We start from the raw sequence: 21,992 nt of genomic DNA, 5'->3' as shown, positions 1-21,992 counted from the left end.
CACCCACTGTGAGATACTATTATTAATACTTTTGAATGCAAATACTATGGTCGGCACAGTAATTTATAAAAAGAAGAGAAACTGCTTGTGGAAGAGCTAATAGTCTAAAGTGGATCCATTAAGATTATATTTGTCTTTAAGTAACAAAAAGTCCTATTACAGTGGGTTAGGTAGACACGTGTTTATTTATCTTATGCAATCATAAGTCCACGGGCAGGTATTCCAGGACTGCCTTAAGAGGCTAACCAATGCCTCCAAGGAGCAATGCTCCTAGCTTCCCACACCTCCATTCCTTATCATGTTGCCTTCCTCGGTGTGGAAACATACCAGAGCATAGAGGTTAAAAGAGCACAAATTCTAGGGTCAGATTCCCTGGTTCAAATTTCAGCTCTCATACGTACTAGCTGAGACTTTGGACAATTTACTTAACCTTTGTAACATAATTTTCTCATACATAAAGTGAGGATATAACAACTGCACCTAGCTCAGAGAATCATTGTAGGGATTAAACAAGCTAATATAAGTAGAAGGACTTCAAACAGTGCTGGCAACCAGAGGGGAAATAGAGCTAAAATAATTTCTGTCCATATCTCATTGGCAAGAAAGACTGAGGCAGTGCTCGCTTTGCCAGCACATATACTAAAATTGGAATGATGCAGGGATGATAAGCATGGCCTCTACACAAGGATGATGCAAATTCATGAAGTGTTTCAGATTAAAAAAAAAAAAAGTCTGAGGAAAAGAGATTTCTAAATAAGAACATCTATCACAACAGGAGATGGATTTAAACAAATAACTGTACATGACAAAACAAATACATAATGGGAGTGTAAAAATGGTTGAGGAAGGAGTTCTAAATTAGCCCAAGAAAGTGGAGGAAACTTCATTATTAGGACAAGGCATCTGAGGTGTGACCAAAGGAAGAGCAGGAACTCTGCAGGAGGACAAAACCTGGGGGAAGTATAAAAGTCAATGAACAGTACTGGAAAAGAGTGGTGTCTGTAGAAGACTGATGGGAAGTAACTGAAAAAGGAGAGTCCATGCTATTTATAAAGACACCCTGAGCTTGCTGAAAAGAGCTGAGAGCAACACAAGGATTACAGATCTATGTGGAAGGGTCACCTTGAGGTCAATATTTTCCCTTCAACCAGCATGGCTATATATTTTTCTCTAGGAATATTATATCTATTGGGGGACAGGGGAAATAAATTGGATGGCTGAACTGAGCAAGGCTGGACTGGCAGGGCACATACTACAAATGGCCAAGGAGTGAGAGAATTGAGGAAGATAGTGCGAATGAATTGACTGAAGACATGTTTAAGGACTGAATAGGCTCAAGGATTCAGGATGGTTAAAGACAACAAGGAGGAACACGTAACAAAACAAGCAGAAACATGAACAATATCTAAAGAAAGTCAAATCAGAAATCAATTCTATCTTAGAAAATCTCAATCTACTCTTACATCTTTCCCTTACAGTATCCACTATCCAAATACACATCCAAAATGTATCCTGCCTCAGAGAGAAAGAACAATCACAACATGAAATTTAACTTAAAACTACTCATTTTAGTTTACAAAAACATAGAGATATTTTTTTAAATGTATTATGCAGGATGTAAAACCAAGTATAGGGTAACAAAATTTGCCACCATAAAATGTATCTCTTTGGCATGAGGATTAATTCAAGCTTATTATTTTTAAGAAACAGAAGATTCAAGAAGTTTTTTTTCTTGTGATCTCCCCCTTAACTACCTGAAAGGATTTATATAACGGGCTAGTTCCCAGAATAGAGCTATCACCAGAGATACCTGCAGAGAATATGGGCTATTTAGGTGAGATGGGGTGGGGAAGCTCAGTTGGGCCTGGGCATCAGAGTCCACTTGGTGTTCCACTGTCTCTGCCTGGCCCAGCAAACATTTGTTTACCAAACATTTGCTTTTCCAGCTCCATGTGAATTACCTTCCTCCCCTCTGAGGCGCCAAACCACTACCCCTCAACACCCTCTTTTGTCTTCAGCCGAAGACGGTATTTGAGGTTAGGATTTTTGCCATTCTGGAGAGTTATTACTGGGTCTCTCTCATGGATACATGTTACTAAACTTTTGTTTGATTTTCTCCTGTTAATCTGTTTCATGTCAATTTAATTCTTAGACCAACCAGAAGAACAGAGAAGGGTAGAGAAAAATTTCTCCTTCCCCGACACAATATAACAAAAGGGATATAAGAAAAATGACTCAATGAAAAGATTTACACAATAAGGCAAAAACAAAATTGAGTAATTATCATATGACTATTCTGAGCATCAAAAGGAAAATGACATTAGAGAAATCTATGTATATAATATAAATTATGCATACTTCTCTCAATGCTATACGAAATAGATTTGAGTATTGTTATCATTTGATATCATTCAAAAAATTTAAAGTACTTAAAGGCTAATGGTATTACTCATCCAAACATTGTATATGGAATTAAATGTGTTTGTGTTTTTGTGCTTTGATTAAAAAAAAATGTAAGAGGTATTATGAGCAACCCAAAGAAAAGTAGATACTAAAATCTCCTCTGAAAAAACAGAGTTCTAAAAACCAGAGAAGTTTATAACACTGTAATTCGACTTATGACAAATGAAGCTTCATCATGGCATTTCCACGGCTGCCCCAAGGGGAAAGTCCAGTTACTCAGCCTTGGTCAGGATAGAGAAATACAAGGACAAGTGCCTGTGCTTAATCAGAACCTACAGCTGGAATGCAGATGATAATATAATAACAACTGATAGCTGTTCAAAAAAAACTGGAAAAGGTTTATCTAGTATCTCTGAAATCAGCAGAAATACTCTCTTTCTTCTCTGATCATCCACTCAGCTTTTCTCTCGATTGAGGCAGAATCGAGTATTTCCAGTATTAATAATGACAACAAAAAAAGAGCTTGGTCAAATCAATCCAGTAAATACTGATGGAAGGATACCTCAAATGCTTAATAAATTATAATCTTGGATTATGCTAAATCTATCCAGATCAGTAAAAAGATTAAAAATGGTTATAACAATGATCTCTAGTCATAAAAAGGGACAGTCTTCTCCTTCCACTTGTTAAATTTGTCAACATCTCCACCTGTATCTGCACTAAAATTAAGTGAATTTAAATTAATACTTAAGCTTGTTTATAACATTCCCTGTTACAAACACTGGTAGAGTTATATAAAAGTCATGATTTTGGAAATGACTGATTTTTCACAAGAAAATACACCTAAGGCAAGAATTCTACAAACCAAGAATCCTCTGTGATCTGAAGTATTGTGTACTTATATTCCAAATGAAGACTATTCCTAAATTAGCAATAAAGAGGGAAGGAGAGGGAAGGGGAAGGGAAGATGGTAGGGAGGGAGGGAGGGAGGGAGGGAAGTAAGGAAGGAAGGAAGGAAGGAAGGGAGGGAGGGAGGCAGGGAGGCAGACAAGCAGGCAGGCCCCACTGTCCCATGACCGTATCTAATTTATTTCTGTCTTCCTGGCATCTTTATAAAGTGCACACTCAAGATATGATTAATGCCTGAATACATGAATAAATGAATGTCAAAATCAAACAAATAGAATAAACTATTACCTTTAGCTGGACGAATTGAAAATGCTATCCCTTTTCCTGCATTTACTGGTTGCCATGCAAATTTGACAAAGTAATTCTGATGGTTATACAACCTAACCGTTTCCCTGAAACATGTTTTCACCAAGAAGCCGTGTGGTCTCAATACAAGCTCATTAGAAGATAGCTCCAGTCTGACTGGCAGGACAACTGCCATCACTAGGATGTGCCCACTGGGTATATTGTTCACTGTAAAGATGAAAGACCTGTAACACAGCAAAAGCATCCAAATTTAACGGGTCACAGCTCTTTACTGAATGGTAGAATTCAGTTACATGTAAAAATGCTTTTATAATTGATTGACATTCATAATTCTTAGTAAACAATACATCAAAATAATTATAAATGTTAATTAGACTACCAGTGATACATGAATCTACAAATCTACAAATTGGTGCACATATAGTTTCTATGTTTTGGGACTAAATATATACAACAATTATTGGGGCAAATAAATACATATTTCACAAAAGGACACTTTGATTCTAGCAAATAGAAATTAGAAAATAAATCCTACTTCCAAAATTTTCCAATGCTGGGAGATTCAAATACCACTGAAATATAAGTACTGGCTGTAGGTGGAATCACATAGGAAAATTGGTTGGTTTTCCGAAGTTCTACCAAATTAACATCTAACTGGATCAAAATATGCATAGGGAGCATATTAACAACATGCAGTAAACGAGTATTTGTTGAGTTCACACAAACATCACCAAAGTTAAGGACAGAGGGCCCTGAAAAAAAAAAGTAAGTTATTAAGTTTAATGCTGACAAATGTGTTCATTTAGTTATTTTTTTTAAGTTTTCATACCATATTGTAATCAGTCCATTTGTTTAAAATGGTACTTAAAATATTTATTATAATATCAGAAATTATCAACCAAGCTTTTATCTAAATGTCCGTAATTTGATGTTCAGAGGTTACTGGCCAAAATTCAATACAGATATATACTGATTATATGGAAAACTACATGACAAAATTATTAGCACCAATTATAACTCATTTCAGTACACAAGTGTATGTATTCTAACACCCTTTCCACTTCCATCAACGTATTTATGTTCACTTATCCAGAATTTACAGAAATTGGTACCTTTTCCTTGACTCACTGTTTAAGTTTTAAGATTTCTCCTTTAAATGCCAAAATTTTTTACATTGTAACAATGTTAATAACTAGTAAGCCTTATCCTGCTTTTCTTTTTTAACAGCTTGGTTTAATTTTAACTGGTATACAATAAACTATACATGTTTAAAGTGTAGCATTTCATAAGTGCTGATGTATGTATACACCTGCAAAACAATCACCACAATGAAGAGAGTCAACATCCATCACTCCAAAAAGTTTTCCTGTGACCCTTCAGTTTTTCTGTCCCACCATTCTTCCTATTCCCTCTTCCCAGACTGCCACTCTAAATACTTTTTATCACTGTAGACCAGTCTGCATTTTCTAGAGTTTAATCTGACTGGAGTAAAACAACATGGAAGGGTTTTCTCTGGTTTGTTTCAGCAACTTCTCTGGAGATCCATTCAGGATGTTTCATGTGTCAATAGTCCATTCCTTTACATCAATAAACAGTGTCCATTATAGGTGAATGTTTGTCTATCATCTGTTGATTGACACTTGGATTCTTTCCAGGTAAGGCCTATTAAAGCTAGTAAAGTTGCTAAAACATTTGTGCATAAGCATTTGCCTGAAAAGATGCCCTCATTTCTTTTGGATAAATATCTGGGAGTACTATGGATAGACAACATCATAGATGTGTATTTAAATATTGAAGAAACTGTCAAACTGCTTTAAAGTGGCTGTATAATTTCTCATTCCCACTAGCAGTGTACAAGAGTACCAGTTTCCTAACATCTTTGGCAACAATTGAAATGGTACGTTTTTTAGCCATTCTAATAGATTAATAGTAGTATCACTGTGGTTTTATTTTGTGTTTCCCTAACAACAAACAATGTTGTGCATTTTTCCATGTGTTTCTTTGTCATTTGTATGTCTTCTAGAAAGCGGGAGGCACATGACTTATGATCTAGTCCATTTAGTTTTGGCACATGATGTTAAGGTATGGATACAAACTCCTTTTGTGTGTGTTTGTGTGTGTGTGTGACTCTTAGTTCCAGCACTATTTATTGAAAAGACTATCCCTTCTGCACTGCAATGCCTTTGTACCTTTGTCAAAATTCAGTTGTCCAATATGTAGAGATCTAGTTCTGAACCTGACTTATGTTTCATTGGTCTGTATTTATGTTAATAACATACTGTTTTGCTAACTGTAGCTTTATAATAAATCCTGAAATCAAGCAGTGCTGTCTCCAATGTGTTCTCCTTTTTCAAAATTGTTTTGACTAGTCTAACTACTTTGTGTTTCCACGTGAATTTTAAAATGAGCCTGTCAGTTTCTACAGAAGATCGTGATGGGATTTTGACTGGAATTGTGCTGAATTTGAAGATCATGTGGATCATTTCTGCTTATCTTCTATATCTCTGTATAACTTTTTGAATAAATAGAATACACTTACAATAACTGTTTTGCGTCCTTGTCTGATAATGCTAACATATGTATCAGTATTGGGTAGATTTAATTCATTAATAATTCTCTTTATTATGGGTTGTACTTTCCTGTTTCTTTTAATGTCTTGTAACCTATGTTTGGATGTCAGACATAGTGAATTTTACCTCATTAGGTGCTGGATATTTTCATATTCCTATAATATTCTTGAGCTCTGTTCTGGAAGGAAGTTTACTTTGAAACAGCCTGGTCCTTCCAGATCTTTCTTTTATAAAAGTTACCCGGGTCCACAGTAGTACTCTGAATAGTAATAATTATTCTCCACTACAGAGGAAAGAACTTCCTGAGTACTCTGCCCCAGGGTCCCATGAATTATGAGGTTTCAGTACAGGCTGGGGCGAGCAATAGACAGGTGAGCCAGAAATATTAAGAGAGATCCAAGAATAAGACAGAAAGAGTGGGTCTTAATAAGACCTTATTTATACCAGAACAGCCAAAGCAATCCTGAAAAAGAAGAGCAAATTTGGAAAACTTTCACTTTGATTTCAAAACCTACTATAAAGCCACCTTATTGACAGTGTAAAACCATCATTGGGATAAATATACAGATCAATGGAACAGAATTAAGATTCCAGAAACAAACCGTGATGTATTTGGTCAATTGATTTTCAACAAAGGTACCAAGGCAATTCAATGAGGAATGATAGTATCTTCAGTAAATGGTCCTGAGACAATTGAATATCCATACACAACAATATGAATTTAGACTATTATACCATAAACAAAAATTAACTCAAAAGGAATCACAGTCCTAAACATAAGATCTAAAATTATAAAATGTTACGAAGAAAATAGAAAATATTTTTGACCTTGAGCTAGCTACAGATTTTTAGACATGATATGAAAAGCATGGGCTATAAAAGAATAAAATTTTTAAAAGCAAAAATAACCAACAGACTAAGAGAAAATATTTGGAAATCATGTATCTGCTAAGACTTGTATTCAGAATGTATAAATAATTCTTACAACTCTATAATAAGAAGGCAAATATTCAAATTAAAAATTGGGCAAAGACATTTTCCTAAATAAGATAGACGATTTGAATAGTTGTTTCTCTAAGTAAATTCATGACAATACATTCAACTACTTAGTCAATAGGTAAATGTGAATCAAAACCACAATGATATAACATTTCACACCCACTAGGACGGCTGTAATCAAAAATACAGAAAATAAAAATTACTGGTGAAAATGTGGAGAAATTATAACCCTCATACATTGCTGGTGGGGCTGTAACTTGGTGCAGTTACTTCGGAAAATTTTCGGCAATTTCTTTAAAAGTTAGACACAAATTTACCATATCATCCAGCAATTCTACTCGTAACCAAAAGAGATAAAAACATATGTTCACTCAAAGACTTATATGTCAATGTTTATAGCAGCATTATTCACAATAGCCTCAAAATGGAAACAGCTTAATGTTCATCAACTGGTAAATGGATAAACAAAATGCAGTATTTCTAATAAAATGAAATACTATTTAGATATAAAAAGGAACAAAATATTTATACCTACTACCACATGGATGAACCTCACAAACACTAAGCTAAGTAAAAGAAACAATGTAAGAGAGACCACATTCTGTACGATTCCTTTTACATGAAATGTTCAGAATAGGCAAATCTATAGAGATGAAAGTTGACCAATGGTTGCCTGGGGTTAGGGGTGGGAATAGGAAGCAAATGCATATTGTCATTGAGGGTAATAGCAGCATTATAAAACTGAATTGTGATGATGGTGCATAAACCTGTAAATTTACCGAAATTCACTGACTTGCATGCTTGGACCTGGTAAATTTTATGGAATATAAATTATACTTCAATAAATCTGTTTTTGTTTTTTTTTAAAAAAACCTAAAGACTTCAGTAGGTTTTTATAGATTCTCACCAACAATCACTTGATGAATTAGCTTTGGTGTCAAAATTAAGCCACAATCATGTTTTTCATGGGCTGTAGATGGCTCTGATTTAAGTCTTTTGAGAACCTGTAAGAAATTACATTATTCTAAAATTAATTGTTCAACATTAACAAAAGATATTTAAGAATTCTCATGGTATAATAAAATTTAAAATACTGCACATGCCTTTCTTCTCAGAGACTTTGTCTCCTTGGATGCTATGTTCCTGGTACTTAGCAACTGGTTACATTTGATCCGACACTGTGCTGAAGGTAACTCCTCTTCTATTTCCGCTTGTGAGAGTGTGGGTGACTTTAGACCTGACGCTGGTTGTAATCCGATGTCTGTATCATTATATGAGTACGTATGTTTCCTACTGAAATCATAATTATAATTGAGGCTAAGTCTTTTAGAAAATGCATCATTAAATCCAAATATTCCAAAAAGTGCATGCTGTTACTGAATCCACTCAGATCCACTTAAGTAGACAGAAGCACTAATCTGCATAAAATTGCCCTCTGCTGAGGGGACCCTATTCTCCAACACCTGCCCAAAGAAGCTGCACCCACTCCACCACATCCAGGGACAGCTCACAGTCAATGACCGACAATGGAGCACAAAAGACAAGTCCCTTTGGCACAAGACAGGAACAACAACGTGTTCCTGTCTTAATTTATGCTTAAGAGACCCTAGGCTTTGGGCTGAGAGTAAACTTTATTTGAAACACATTATTTCTGAGTTACCTCCCCTGCCCTACCCTGTTTCCCTCATCCTGTACAGGCTTCTCCAAAAAGAACATTCTTCAGAAATCACATGTGCTGGAATTCCTGTCTCAAAGTCTGTTTCTGGGGAAGTGCACCTAAGACATTCCCAAATCAAAAGCAAGAAAGGAAGGGGAGGGTAATAGCTCAGTGGTAGAATATATGCTTAGCATGCATAAGGTCCTGGGTTTAATTCCCAGTACCTCCATTAGAAAATAAAATATTTTTTTAAAAAAGGAAAGAAAATAACTGCAGTTAAAGTAGTTGAGTGTTTTGCTCTTTTCATTGATTAAAAAGTCATTTAAATCACTAAAAAGAAACTAAGGAGGAAAGAAAAAAAGTCTGGCTCTATAGGCACCACGATCTGTTTCATATAGTCTGAGGAAGTGAACTTTACCTCTGTGCTTGTTTCTGCAGGCGCACATTTCTTAAATATTTAATGTATCCTGTGTAAGAGTTTTCATGTGCTTTCTTATCTATTTTTTCAAATTCAGTATACGCAAAATCAGGATCCACATAGGTATATCTTGGAATCTTTGTGAAAATTGTCCTACAATATGAGGCAACTCATATTAATATTTATATATATATTTGCATTTATTCAATCAGTATTTATTGAGTGCCTATTAAGACAGGACTTGGGCACAGAATGATGAAAAGGACAGGTTGTAGTCCTTTCCTTCATATTCTATTATATATCAAGATATTATTACCTGTAGAACTACAATGATATCTAATGGTTTTATTAATCTAATCACAGAAAATCACGAAAGTCACTGGGATGTAATAGTACCTACCCTCAACCCATTAGTGGGGAATGAGTCAAGCAGGCAATTTGGGCAGTTCTAGATTATAGATAGAACTAGATCTCAATCTGATTAGTGTTTCCTAAGGGTTAATTACTTTTATGTCATTGTGATCAAAATCAGAAAAAATATATAGAGAGTAATGAACTCTTTTGTTAAATCATGCTACTCTCCTAACATCTCAGACCTTATGAAATACCCATCAACAATAAATCTATACATGAAAAAAAAATCCAAAAAAGAACTGCAAGTCATATTCACTCAACTGGGATCATGTTCTTCCTTTCACCTACCACATTTTTTCCATAGAAACAAAAAGTATTCACTTCTTTTGGCCTTGGTCTACCCCAACTTCAGCAAATTTTATTAATCATTAAAATCCTCACCCTCAATAATTAATTCAGAAGTATAAACCTAGTAGTCATATATAGTCGAATGAAATTTAATCTAATATTTCTCCCCATTTTCAACAATTCCTCAATGGTTATAATAAGACAGCTTTAACTGAGTTAAAGCCTTTTGAGAGAGTGCGGCAAAAAGTGAAACAAATGCTTTGTTATTCAAAGATAGTTTTGATATACTTAAATCTCTCTTCAGGCTCTGGAACCTCAACCACCTTTACGACCTAGAAATAGTTCTGACACTTCAAATCCCCATGTCTGTAACAAAGAGAAAAGGAGGGACTTAGAAAGGAGTAGTAGAGTAGATGCCTGAAGGGACAAAGAGCTGGTTATGCTTATCAGCTCCTTAAAGAATGAACTTCAAGAAATACCTCTGAAGCTTTGAGTAGGTGATTTTTCTTTAATGTGCAAAGTACAGGGGACAAAAATTACTATGTAAATAAAACATTCCACCTTATTTATTTATTTATTTAAAAAACTATCTACTGAGTGCCTACTATATACCTGACACTATTCTAAACACAGGGCATACAGCAGTAAATAAAAACTGGACAAAAATGTTCTTATCTTACTTTCTTCTCAAATATTGAAAAGATGAAATACATTAAAAAATAAAATAGCGATTATAATTACCAACAATCTAATACATCATAAAATCTCACTACTTAAATTTTTGTTATGAATTGCTTGCCAGAAAATAACTGGATAAATTTTGTATTTCTATTAGCATGGAAAAGAGTAAATTGAGGAAAATAATTACGTCCATGGGATAAAAAGCAAATGCTTATTAGCCTTCTTCAAAAAAATCCTGGCATTTTTACACCATCTGATTAATACTGACTTAGGAACAAAACGTTAATGTTAAATTAACACATTCCATCTCTATATAGATATATTTGTATAAGCACAGGAGAGAATTGAAAACAATACGTTTAAAAATTGTTTTCAGCAGCTATCTCTGCAGAGTGGGATGGATTTTCTCTTTTTATACTGTGTAATTATTTAAAAATGGAGTCTGAATAATTTTTACACTTCTGTGTTTTATGGTACTTGTCAAATAAAAAAGAGAGATAAAGGCCCATGTGGATGGAATTTGTAAAATAAAATCATAACACAGACTATATAAAAACCCAGAATTTTCCAACTGTGGATAATAAAACAATTATGGCTTAAAAAATCAAATGGTATTTTAAGAAAATGGCTGTAAAAGTAAGTCAGCTTGAAGATTCACCCAAAGTAAAGAGACAAGTAGAGAAAGCCCAGGGATATTATCAAGTTTAGATAGTTGGCTAGTAACATACAAGCAGGAAGAAAAGAAACCCAGTTTGCCCTCAAATGTGTAAAAACCATTCTTGAGCTAAATGGTCCAGATAAAGATGTCAGGATGACTGGTTTAGTCTCACTAAGCACTGACAAGGTAGTGTTACGGAAACGACAGGCCAGTGAAGAAACAAGCACCACTCGGAGGGTTGGAGTACTCAGATGTATTACCGGCGGGCTCAGAGGGGCTTCTGCTCCGAAGCTCTGAGCACCTCCAAGACGTCCCCATGAGATTTTATAGGGTAAAGTACAAGCTTGGGGTATTCGGCTAATAGGCATGGAACAGCTTTAGCAGCATTATCATCACAAAAGTGGAGGCGGGGAGGCAGCAAACCAACATTCCAAAGCCAGATATGTATCTTTGAAAACTCAGCTGGCTAGCAAAAAACATGAACAGCAAACCAGCACTAATTAACCTAGATTTACAAGTTAGTCTAGCAGAACTCAGATCAGTATTCCAATACTTAGATTTGTGAGTTATCTTGTTAGGCCAGCCCAGCCTCTCCTTCACATTCCTAGACTTGTGAGTTATCTTATTAGATCAGCCCGGTTTTTCCTTCACAGTAGAAATTTCTTTCAAATTTGAATAAATTCAAATTGAGGTTTACTATCACTTATAATCCTATTTGGGGAGGTTTTAGTTAAATTTGGGAAAGGTTATTGGTAATGTGACTCTGAGGGGACTGAACAAAGATGATGGTAAGGATGAAGAAGATGATGTTGAAAATGAGGATGACTGGTTTATCACAGTTTAAAGTTTTTTTTTTTAAATCCTAAATAAATTCAAGCTCTTAGCCATAATGAATGAACATGACTACTCTGAGGACTTTATACATTTCTAAAAGTGATTATTTCTTTTATTCTTTTATACTTGTCAACAGCATATTTTAAGAATCATCTGGTAAACCATCTGTAAGTCCTGGCAAGCACACAACAGAGACGATGAGAGGTTAGATAAAGCAAATACAGTAGCATTCAACAACCACTCCTCTAATGTAAAAACAAAAAAAGAGAAATAAAATTTTACTATTGTTATCAATATTACCATCATTAATTTGTTACAGCAGGATCTGATAAGATCTCTGCATGTCATGTTAGTTACCGCATTTTTCAAAATTTCAGATTTTTTATACAGCACATTACCTGAAATGTGTATGCTCATCTCCAGACCTGATACTTGCAGCTCGGTCATTGGGAAAGGCTATCATTGCATCCTTTATTAACTGTTTATTTGTGCTATGATTGTGAATTTGCGTTGCAGTTGACTGAAGCATTGCAACAGGTGCATGATCCTTGTATTCCACCAAGTTTTCCACTACAAACTGTCCCGTAGGATTACTGACCAAAGGGGATATACCTTTTAGGGAATTGAATATTAAATTTAAATATGGCTTTTTGAATTTCTATGAACTAATTAATACATTGGTTCTAACTTAAAGCTAAACCCCTAAACACATTTAGAACATACAATTTTAATAAATGGATCCACATAAAATAATTTAGCAAAATAATTCATGCATAAGTAATAAAAATGCACACATAAAAACTAAAACATGGCAATTTGAATAAGTGGGTTGGCCCATATGAAAGTGATATTTTTATACATTAAAGGGAGCTGAATATCAGCAATTTCATATGGTTCAGTGTATAAAAGATAACTGAGGATTAGATGAAAAGCAGCGGCAAGAAAATCCATAGAATGGTCAAAACCAGTTTATATTACAGACTCAAACAAAAAAGTAGAATAATAAAATATAAAAACAATTTAAATATTCCATAAATTTTATAGATCACTAAACCAGTATTATTCAAAGCGAGATCCTCAAAATGGCACACACAGCATCTGCTGGAAACATGTTAGAAGTGCAAATCGTTGAGTCCCAACAGAGATCTACTGAATAATCAGTCCTGGGATGTAGGACAGTGATATGTTTTAACAGGCCTAGACGTATGCAAAAGGTGAGGACCACTAGATAAGACCACATTTGATATATACAGCTAAGCATTAGTATGCTAAGATAACCTGATATTAACTAAAAATAAATAAATAAATAAATAAATAAAGGATAAATGTCCCCAATAGCATACCAGGATTAATTTTCATCACAACTTTCTTGGTGGAAGATTTACAGACACTACTGAAATATAAACATATCTGATGGAAAGGTTTCAGTGATGACGACTGCAAAGTTTCATCTGCCACTGAGCCAATAATCTCTATAAACTGCTTCACATTAAAGACTCCAACTTGATGCGGAATGAATGAACAAGTCACATTCTGAAAAAAAGAAGAAAAGTAACCAACTGCTATAGGTTGAAGGTTTACGAACTTCTGAAACTCATACATTGAATCCTAATGCCCCCTGTGATGGAATCAGGAGATGGGGTCTTTGAGAGGTGATTAGGTAATGAGAACAGAGCCCTCCTGAATGGGATTAGTGCTTTTATAAAAGAGGGTCCACTGAGCTCCCCAGCCCCTTCCACCACGTGAAGATACCAAAGAAAGCCTGTGACCAGGAAGAGGGCCCACACCTGACCATGCTGGCACCCCAATCTGGGACTTCCAGCCTCCAGAACTGTGAGAAATAATTTTCTACTATTTATAAACTCTGCAGGCTATGGTATTTTGTTATAGCAGCCCAAATGAATTAAGAAAAAAATATTTTACTGTTAGGACAAAATAAAAAGCAAATCAAAAAATATTGTTTATAATATTTTAAGGAAAGCTAGTTTATCATGGTGATATGAAAGTCTTAAGAAATGTATACAGCATTGACAACCCTTTAAGATATAAATTATTAGAAAATTACTTAAGAAAAAATTAAGATTAATGGTACTGAAGCACTTTCAGAATGGCAGATTAAGGACCTCCAAAAAATGTACTCCTTCACAAAGAGAAGCAAGACACTGGGAAAATTGTCAAAATCAATTTCTCAGGTATTTGAAAATTACCTAAAATCTTGCAAAATCTAGAGTATTTATTTAAGAAAAAAAGGCTGACTCTCTGAACAAATAGCAGGTTCTGTGGCATTTTTACCTACTGTAATCCCAACCTCTTATTTCCAGATCTGTGCTCTCTTTGAAAAACAAGAGCCTTGCAACTATGGTAGCTGTGACAACTATAAGCCTAACAGCCACTGAGGGAGAATGGGTTTGAAGCTCCCCAAAAACCCCATCCCCAGAGAACTATTCATATGTGTCTTGTCTGGAAGAAAAGCCTACTACGAGGGCATGTCTTTAATTGACTTGATTCAGAACTCACTCTGTATGAACAACTTTCTCCCCAGGGTTTGGCCACTCTCCCTTCAAAAGAAAGAAAGAAAGAAAGAAAGAGAGAGAGAGAGAAAGAGACAGAGAGAGACAGAGAGAGAGAAAGAAAGACAGACAGACAGACAAAAACAACAGCAACAAAACAGCTGCAACTGTTGAATATTACAGCAACCTGAGATTTAAGGTTAATAAGAGGCTAAACAAAAAACCAAACAAACAAAAAAAAAAAACCCCACAAAATATTCAGAGGATATCAGAAAAGCTCCAGTATATTCCTGGGAATCTAGACTGTTACACAAACATGCAGGAGGGTGTACATTCCCAGGAAAGATTTGAGAAAGATCTTATCTGTTACTTCTGGCTGACTTTGAGACTCCGTACAAGAAGGAATTAAAATCAGAAAGAGTTGTAAACTACCTTGTAGAACACTGAAGACGTGGCTATGCAACACACTTACATAGAGGTACTCTGCAAAAGCTGTGAGACATAGGGATTCAATGAATTTAAGAAAGTCGCTGCCCAATCATTAGCTGAACCACGAAATTAACTGAACAATCCTTGATTGGCTGTACATAACAAGGAAAACAACTTTTACTGAATTAGTCTAGAAATTCACTAAACAAATAAAATAACAACAACAAAGAACAATGACAATATATCCTGTTGGGAGATGTGGTGTCCAGAGTGGCTAAATTATTTATAATGCCCACTTTTCAACAAAAAATCATGGGACACCCGAAGACATAGGAAATTATAGCCAATACATAGGAAAGTTGCAGTAAATACAAACTGCCTCTGAGGAAACCTACATGTTGGACATTTTACAGAAAGAAAATAAGTCGATTATTGTAAATAAGTTCAAAGGACCAAAAAAAAAAAAACATTTCTAAAGACTTAAAAGAAATATGGCAACACGTCACAAAATAGAGAATATCAATAAAGTGTAGAAATTTTAAAAAAAGAATAAAGACAAGGAAATGTGGGCAATTCACAAAGAAGTGTAAATTAAACAATAAGTAACCAATGAGTCAAAAAAGATATCTCAGGGGAAATTAGAGAACACTTTGAGAGGAAGGAAAACTAAAATTCAACATATCAAAACTTACAGAATGCAGCAAAAGCAGTGATTAGAAATAAATTTACAGCAGTAAGCACCTATATTATAAAAGACAAAGGCCTTTCATCAATAACCTAAACCTCCATAGACAAGAGCAGTAATACATAAAACAGAGAATAGACAACAACAGAAAATCAACAGACCTGAAACTGTCTTTGAAATGATCAATGATACAGAAAACTTTGGCTAGATTCACCAAGGCAAAAAACAAAACAAAAACAAAAACAAAAATCTCAATTTACTAAAATCAGGAATAAAAGATAGGACATCACCATCAACTCTACATCAATAAAAAAGGAGTATGAGGAAATATGCCAACCAACTGGATAACCTAGATGACATGGACAAATTCTCAGAAAGATATAAATTTCTGAAAATGGTTCTAGAAGACATAGAAAATCTGAATAGCCCTAGAATAACAAGACATTGAAGTAGGAATTCAAAAACTTCTGACCAAAAAATGTCCAGAACCAGATGGCTTTGATGGTGAATTTTACCAAACATTAAAAAAATAATTCTTCACAATCCATTCCAAAAATTAAAGAGAATACTTTCCAGCTCCTTCCATGATACTAGTTTTACTCTAGTATCAAAACCAAAGACATTCAAGAAAACTAGACTAATGTCCTTTATGAGGATATAGGCCAAACTCTACCAAATATTACCAATTGAATCCAGCAACACATACAAAGGATTATTCGCTATGTACAACTGTGACTTATCTTGGGTTTGTCAAAATATTTATTTATAAATCTAAATATCAACCAATGTAATCTATCATCCTAATAGAATAAAGGACAAAACCCACCTTATCATTTTAATAGATGCAGAAAAAGTGAGAAAATACAACACATTTTCACAATAAAAACACCCAAAAATTTTGAAATAGAAGAGAACTTCCCCAAGTTTATAAAGGCAATCTATGAAACACCCACAACTAACACCATACTTAACAGAGAGACTAAATGCTTTCCCCTTAGATTAGGAAAAAGACAAAATATCCTCCCTTGCACTTCTATTTAAGTACTATACTGGAGGTTCTAGCCAAGGCAATTAGCTAAGAAAAAAGAAATAAGATCCATCCAAGTTGGAAAGGAAGATGTAAAATGATCTCTAGTCACAAATAACACGATCTTATATCCCAAAGAATACATTAAAAACTATCAGAATAAATTACTTCAAAGTTGCAGGATACGAGGTCAATATAAAAAAATCGACTGCCTTTCTACACACTAGCAATGACTAGTCTGCAAATTAAAAATACAATTTGGTTTACAAAGAATCAAAAAGAATACTTAGGAATAAACTTTTAAAAATAATTGTAAGTCTTATACACTGAAAACTACAAAACATCATTGAAAGGAATTTAAAAAGACATGTAAATGGAAAGAGACTCAATTTTCATGAATTGCAAGAGGGCAATACTCCCAAATAAGTCTACAGATTCAATACAACTCCTATCAAAAATCCTAGCTTTTGGGTTTGTGTGTGTGTGTGTGTGTGTGCTTTCCAGAAATCAGTAAGCTTATTTTACAACACACATGGATATTCAAAGGTGCCATACTGGTCAAAAATATTTCTTAAAAAGAGCAAATTTGAAGGATTCACATTTTACAATTTCAAAAATTACTACAATGCTGATCTGTACATTGTGGTACTGGTATAAAGATAAACATAGATTAACAAAATAGAATTGTATGTCCAGAAACAAACTCTTACATTTATGGTCAATTGATTTTTCAATAAGTGTGACAAAATTCTGAGATAACTAGACATTTATATATAAAAGAATAAGTTTGAACCTCTAAATAACACCATAATTTACAACAAACACCAAAAATTAATTCAAATGGATAATACATTTAAATGTATGAGCTAAAATTCTTAGAGGAAAACATAGAAATAAATCTTAATAACCTTGGAAAGTCTATGACTACTTATATATGATACTACAAAAAATAGTTAAATTAGACTTAACAAAATTTTAAATTTCTGTACTTCATCGGACACTAGCTAGAAAATGAGAAGACAACTTACAAAATGGGAGAAAACATTCGTAATTCATACATTCAATAAGGGACTTATATCCAGAATACATAAAAGAACCCTTGCAGAAGAACAAAAAGACAAATATCCCAAGTAAAAATGGAGCATTATTTGCAATAGCCAAGGGTTAAAAACAATCTCAATGTTCATCAATGGATGAATAGATGAAGAAAATGCGGTACACACACAAACACATAATGGAATACTGTTCAGGCTTTAAAAAGAAGGAAATGCTGCCAGTTGTCACAAGATGGATGAATCTGGAGGACATCATGCTAAGTGAAACAAGCCAAACACAGAGAGACAAATACTACATGATCTCACTTACATGTGCAATCTAAAATATTCAAACTCATAGGAGAGAGTAGAATGGTGGCTACTATAGGCAGGGAGGAGATGTAAACAGGGAGATGCTGGTCAAAGAGTACAAAGTTTCAGTCACTCAAAACTGAGTAAACTTTGGAGATATAATGTACAGCATGATGCCTATAGCTAACAATACTCTACTGTATACTTGAAATTTGCTAAAAGGGTAAATCTTATGTGTTCTCACCAGTAAAAACAAATGGTAACTACATGAGGTGATGAATATGTTAATTAGATTTGTTGTGGTGATCATTTCACAATGTACAAATACATCAAAACATCAAGTTGTACACCTTAAATACATAAATTCCTATTTATCAATTATACCTCAATAAAGTTGAGGCCAAAAAAAACCAAGAATGTTGAGGATAAAATTGACAAATAATTATAAAATATATATTTACTGCTACATCCCTTCAAAGTACTTTGATATATATTACAAGGTCTAATGTTTCCTTTTGTTTTACAACACACTTTGTTTTGATGTTAAAAAACTACATACATAAGAAAATATATGCACACAAAAACTTGTACATGTATGTTTACAGTAGTACTCTTCATAAGAGCTAAAAGGTGGAAACAACTCAAATGCCCAATAACTGATGAATGGATAAACAAAAGGTAGCATATTCATTCCATGGAATACAATTTGGTCAAAAAAAAGGAATGAAGTACTGATACATACTTCAACATTGATCAATCTTGAAAATATTGTGCTAAATCAAAGAAACCAGAAACAACATCCACATGTTGTATGATTGTATTTATACGCCATGTCAAGAACAGGGAAATTTATAGGGATAGAAAATAGATTAGTAGTTACCAGGAGCTGGGGAATGGGGAGCAGGAGGAGTGATTGCTACTGGACATTGTGTTTCTTTTTGAGGTGATGAGAATGTTATGGTCTTAGTGCTGACAGTCACACAACTCTGAATATACTAAATAACACTGAATTACATACTTTAAATATGTAAATTTTATGGTTTGTGAATTATACTTCAATAAAGCTGGTACTTAAACATTTTTTTTTAATGGAGGTACTGGGGACTGAATCCAGGACCTTGCTAGTGCTAAGCACATGTTCTACCATTGAGCTATATCCCCACCACCCAAAGCTGGTATTTTTTTAAAAAAGAATCTTACCACACTTCCAAATACTCTTTGACCAGACTATGGCAGTCAATGTCCCTCACATTTTCTAGATTGAGTTTTCATTAATTTGAAACGTATCAGTGCTAGAGGAATCCAGAAATGTAGAGGGCTAAAAATTATGTTAGGAAATTAACTATCAGCTATGGGTTTTTTTTTTTTTTGAGTTTGAAAATTACATAGGCCATGGGGAGTTCCCAAGAGCCCCTCTCAATTGAAATTCCCAAATCGGTTTCAGAGATGCACAAAAGTATATATTCCTTTTTATGCCCAGAAGATTATGTGCTGACCTAAATTTAAGTGGCAAATATATTTCAGGTCTGTACTGTATTATAGAAATTAAACACCTATGTCAATAAAACAATTTTCATTTAATATGGAAGGAAACGGCCTTTACTATACCCTCTTTAAATTCCTTTCTCAACAATGAGTTATTACCTGCTCATCCACATATTTATCAGTTATCACACACGCATCTTCTCTAAACGCAGAGATTTCCCCTCTACACTCCAATGGAATTAGCCTTTTCATATCATGTCCACTTAAATTGTTGGCTATCCTACTCATTTTCTCAACACATCCCTAACCTACTGTCACTAATTTTATTCCTACCATATATTAAAAGATAGCCTATTGGTATCATTTTCTCATATGTATTTCACACTATAAATTGTCTCTTGTCTCCTGAGTACTTGGCCCATTCTTAAGATAATGCTAGTCAAAACTGAGGTTGCAGGCCAGAATAGGTTCTGGAACTTATTCCAGCTAGCAAAAATATAGCATCACAAAGGGTGCAGGACATATCCTTCCACATTATAAATTCACTTCAGCCTTTGTTTCCTTTGTGCTATTATTTCCCATCTTTTCTAAAAAACTGCTGTTTTTAACTCTTTCACTCATTTTGCTCCTCTCACCACTTTGTGTGTATGATGTTTTTCCTCAACTTCCACCCCCACTCCCTCTTGCTGGTATAGCTTCTGCAGGAAATTGATAATCAGTGTCTTTCAGCTTCAAAATCTTTAACACTTGCAGCTGGGGGCTAAGAGAAGTTGACCAGATTCCTGGGATCCTTCCTTCTCAGTTTCTGTGATCAGAGAAAATCAGCTATATTTTGCAAGATATGCATGTTACTGGAGAAAATGGATTATGTTAGTAGGATTAAGAGACTTAGACTAAAGGAAGTCTAAGAAGCCACTAAAAAGAAAATGTTTCACATAATGTGGTTAACACTGGTTTCTCTGTGAAGACTAATCAGCTCTATTGAAATTGGGGAGGGGGGTGTCATCCTAATGAAGGAAGAAGTTATATATATGAGCTGCGTGCCTTTAAACATGTATACAAAAGTTCTTGATCACAATTGGGAGAAAGCTATCAATAACTTTAAGAATCCTATCAGTATGCAGCGGAGGAAAGATAACATAAGAACCTGAGGTAAAACTGAAAGCACCCAAGTTTGCTACTGTTTAGAGCAAAGCTTGGCAAACTTCTATAAATTATTACCATACAGTAAATATTTTAGGCTTTATGGGCCATACAACACTCACAACTATTCAATTCTGCCCTTGTAGCATGAAAGCAGCTATAAACAATAGGCAACACATAAGAGCGGCTACATTCGAATAACAGTGTACTTAAAAAAAAAAAAAAGATCAGATTTGGCCTATGGACCATGGTCAGCCAACTCTTGGTTTAAAGGATCTGAGAAAGAGCTGAGTAGTGAGAATGAACAAAGCAGCCCCTGACAGCCAGAGGCCAGACTGGTGCTCACAGGTGTGCCTCGGTGTTCAACTCTTCTGCTCTGCACAAGCAGTGCAAGGTCTCGGCCAGTTAAGTACCATATATTTCCAATTTGAAAATTCTACTCAACCTTCAAGATCTGGCTCATCTATTACAATCATAACCTTTCTACCTGGCTGGAAGTTAACACATTGTCCTCTGAGTTTCTATTATCACCTTATTACAAATTTCTTTTAACCTATTTTGCCGCCTTCTTGAACACTACCCGTTTGTGTTTATGTCTTACACTTTTTTAGTGCTTTAAAAAAACCTCTTAGCTGGCCGAACATTGTAGGAAAGGAGGCAACGCGAATGGGCTGCCCCTGGCAAGGGGCCTGGCGGCTCTGGCTGCGTACCCTCAAGGCTCTCACCGCTACTCAGTGACCTCACTGGTCTGCTCATTGCGCGGAGGGCTTGTGGCTGGAGCCGGAGCTGAAGCCCAGCCCACGCCTGCGCAGCCGCAGCTGCAAGCAGCCGAGTAATGCTGCCAGCGTGCAGGACCAGCCCTGCTATGCCGCCACGCCGCCCACGTGGACCCTGCTAACTAGCAGCGCTGCCCCAGGTGGCACTGGGCCTGCGGCGGCCAGACACACCCTTGCTATGCCAGCTGGAGGCGCTCTACGAGTCAATCCATGACCACAAGCACCTGTACCAAGGCCTAAGCCAGTCATCCTCCCTGCACTCGGACAGCTACCCACCTGACGCTTGCCTGTCTGATGACAACGAGCCTCCCAATACCAATCTGACCCCCCACCCACCACCCCTCACTGGGCTCCAAATGCACAATGACCGTGACCAGTGGTTGCAGGGTACCTTCCAGGCGAGACTCTGAAGAGCTGAGCTAGGGGGAGGGGAAAGTGGGGCACACATCCCTCA

The 21,992-nt window shown here is 35.3% G+C and overlaps 1 protein-coding gene and 1 non-coding gene across 2 annotated transcripts in view; one reads left to right on the top strand and one right to left on the bottom strand.

Moving 5' to 3' along the window:
- CFAP47 (cilia and flagella associated protein 47) overlaps positions 1-21,992 on the bottom strand; it is a 421,952-nt gene that overhangs the window by 377,929 nt on the left and 22,031 nt on the right. The window contains exons 9-15 of the mRNA XM_072956043.1: positions 13,481-13,670; positions 12,536-12,749; positions 9,263-9,415; positions 8,291-8,477; positions 8,095-8,191; positions 4,154-4,370; positions 3,601-3,842 (exon numbers count right to left, since the gene is read on the bottom strand). Coding sequence (XP_072812144.1) covers positions 3,601-3,842; positions 4,154-4,370; positions 8,095-8,191; positions 8,291-8,477; positions 9,263-9,415; positions 12,536-12,749; positions 13,481-13,670 — 1,300 coding nt within the window. The remainder of the gene's footprint in view (positions 1-3,600; positions 3,843-4,153; positions 4,371-8,094; positions 8,192-8,290; positions 8,478-9,262; positions 9,416-12,535; positions 12,750-13,480; positions 13,671-21,992) is intronic.
- LOC116278283 (U6 spliceosomal RNA) lies at positions 616-720 on the top strand. Its single transcript, XR_004187670.1, has one exon. It is a non-coding gene; the product is annotated as a U6 spliceosomal RNA (small nuclear RNA).

The sequence above is a fragment of the Vicugna pacos genome, chromosome X (assembly GCF_048564905.1).
Source record: "Vicugna pacos chromosome X, VicPac4, whole genome shotgun sequence".
Taxonomy (NCBI): Eukaryota; Metazoa; Chordata; class Mammalia; order Artiodactyla; family Camelidae; genus Vicugna; species Vicugna pacos.
Note: the sequence above shows the minus strand (reverse complement) of the source record. Positions and strands in the feature narration are given on the sequence as shown.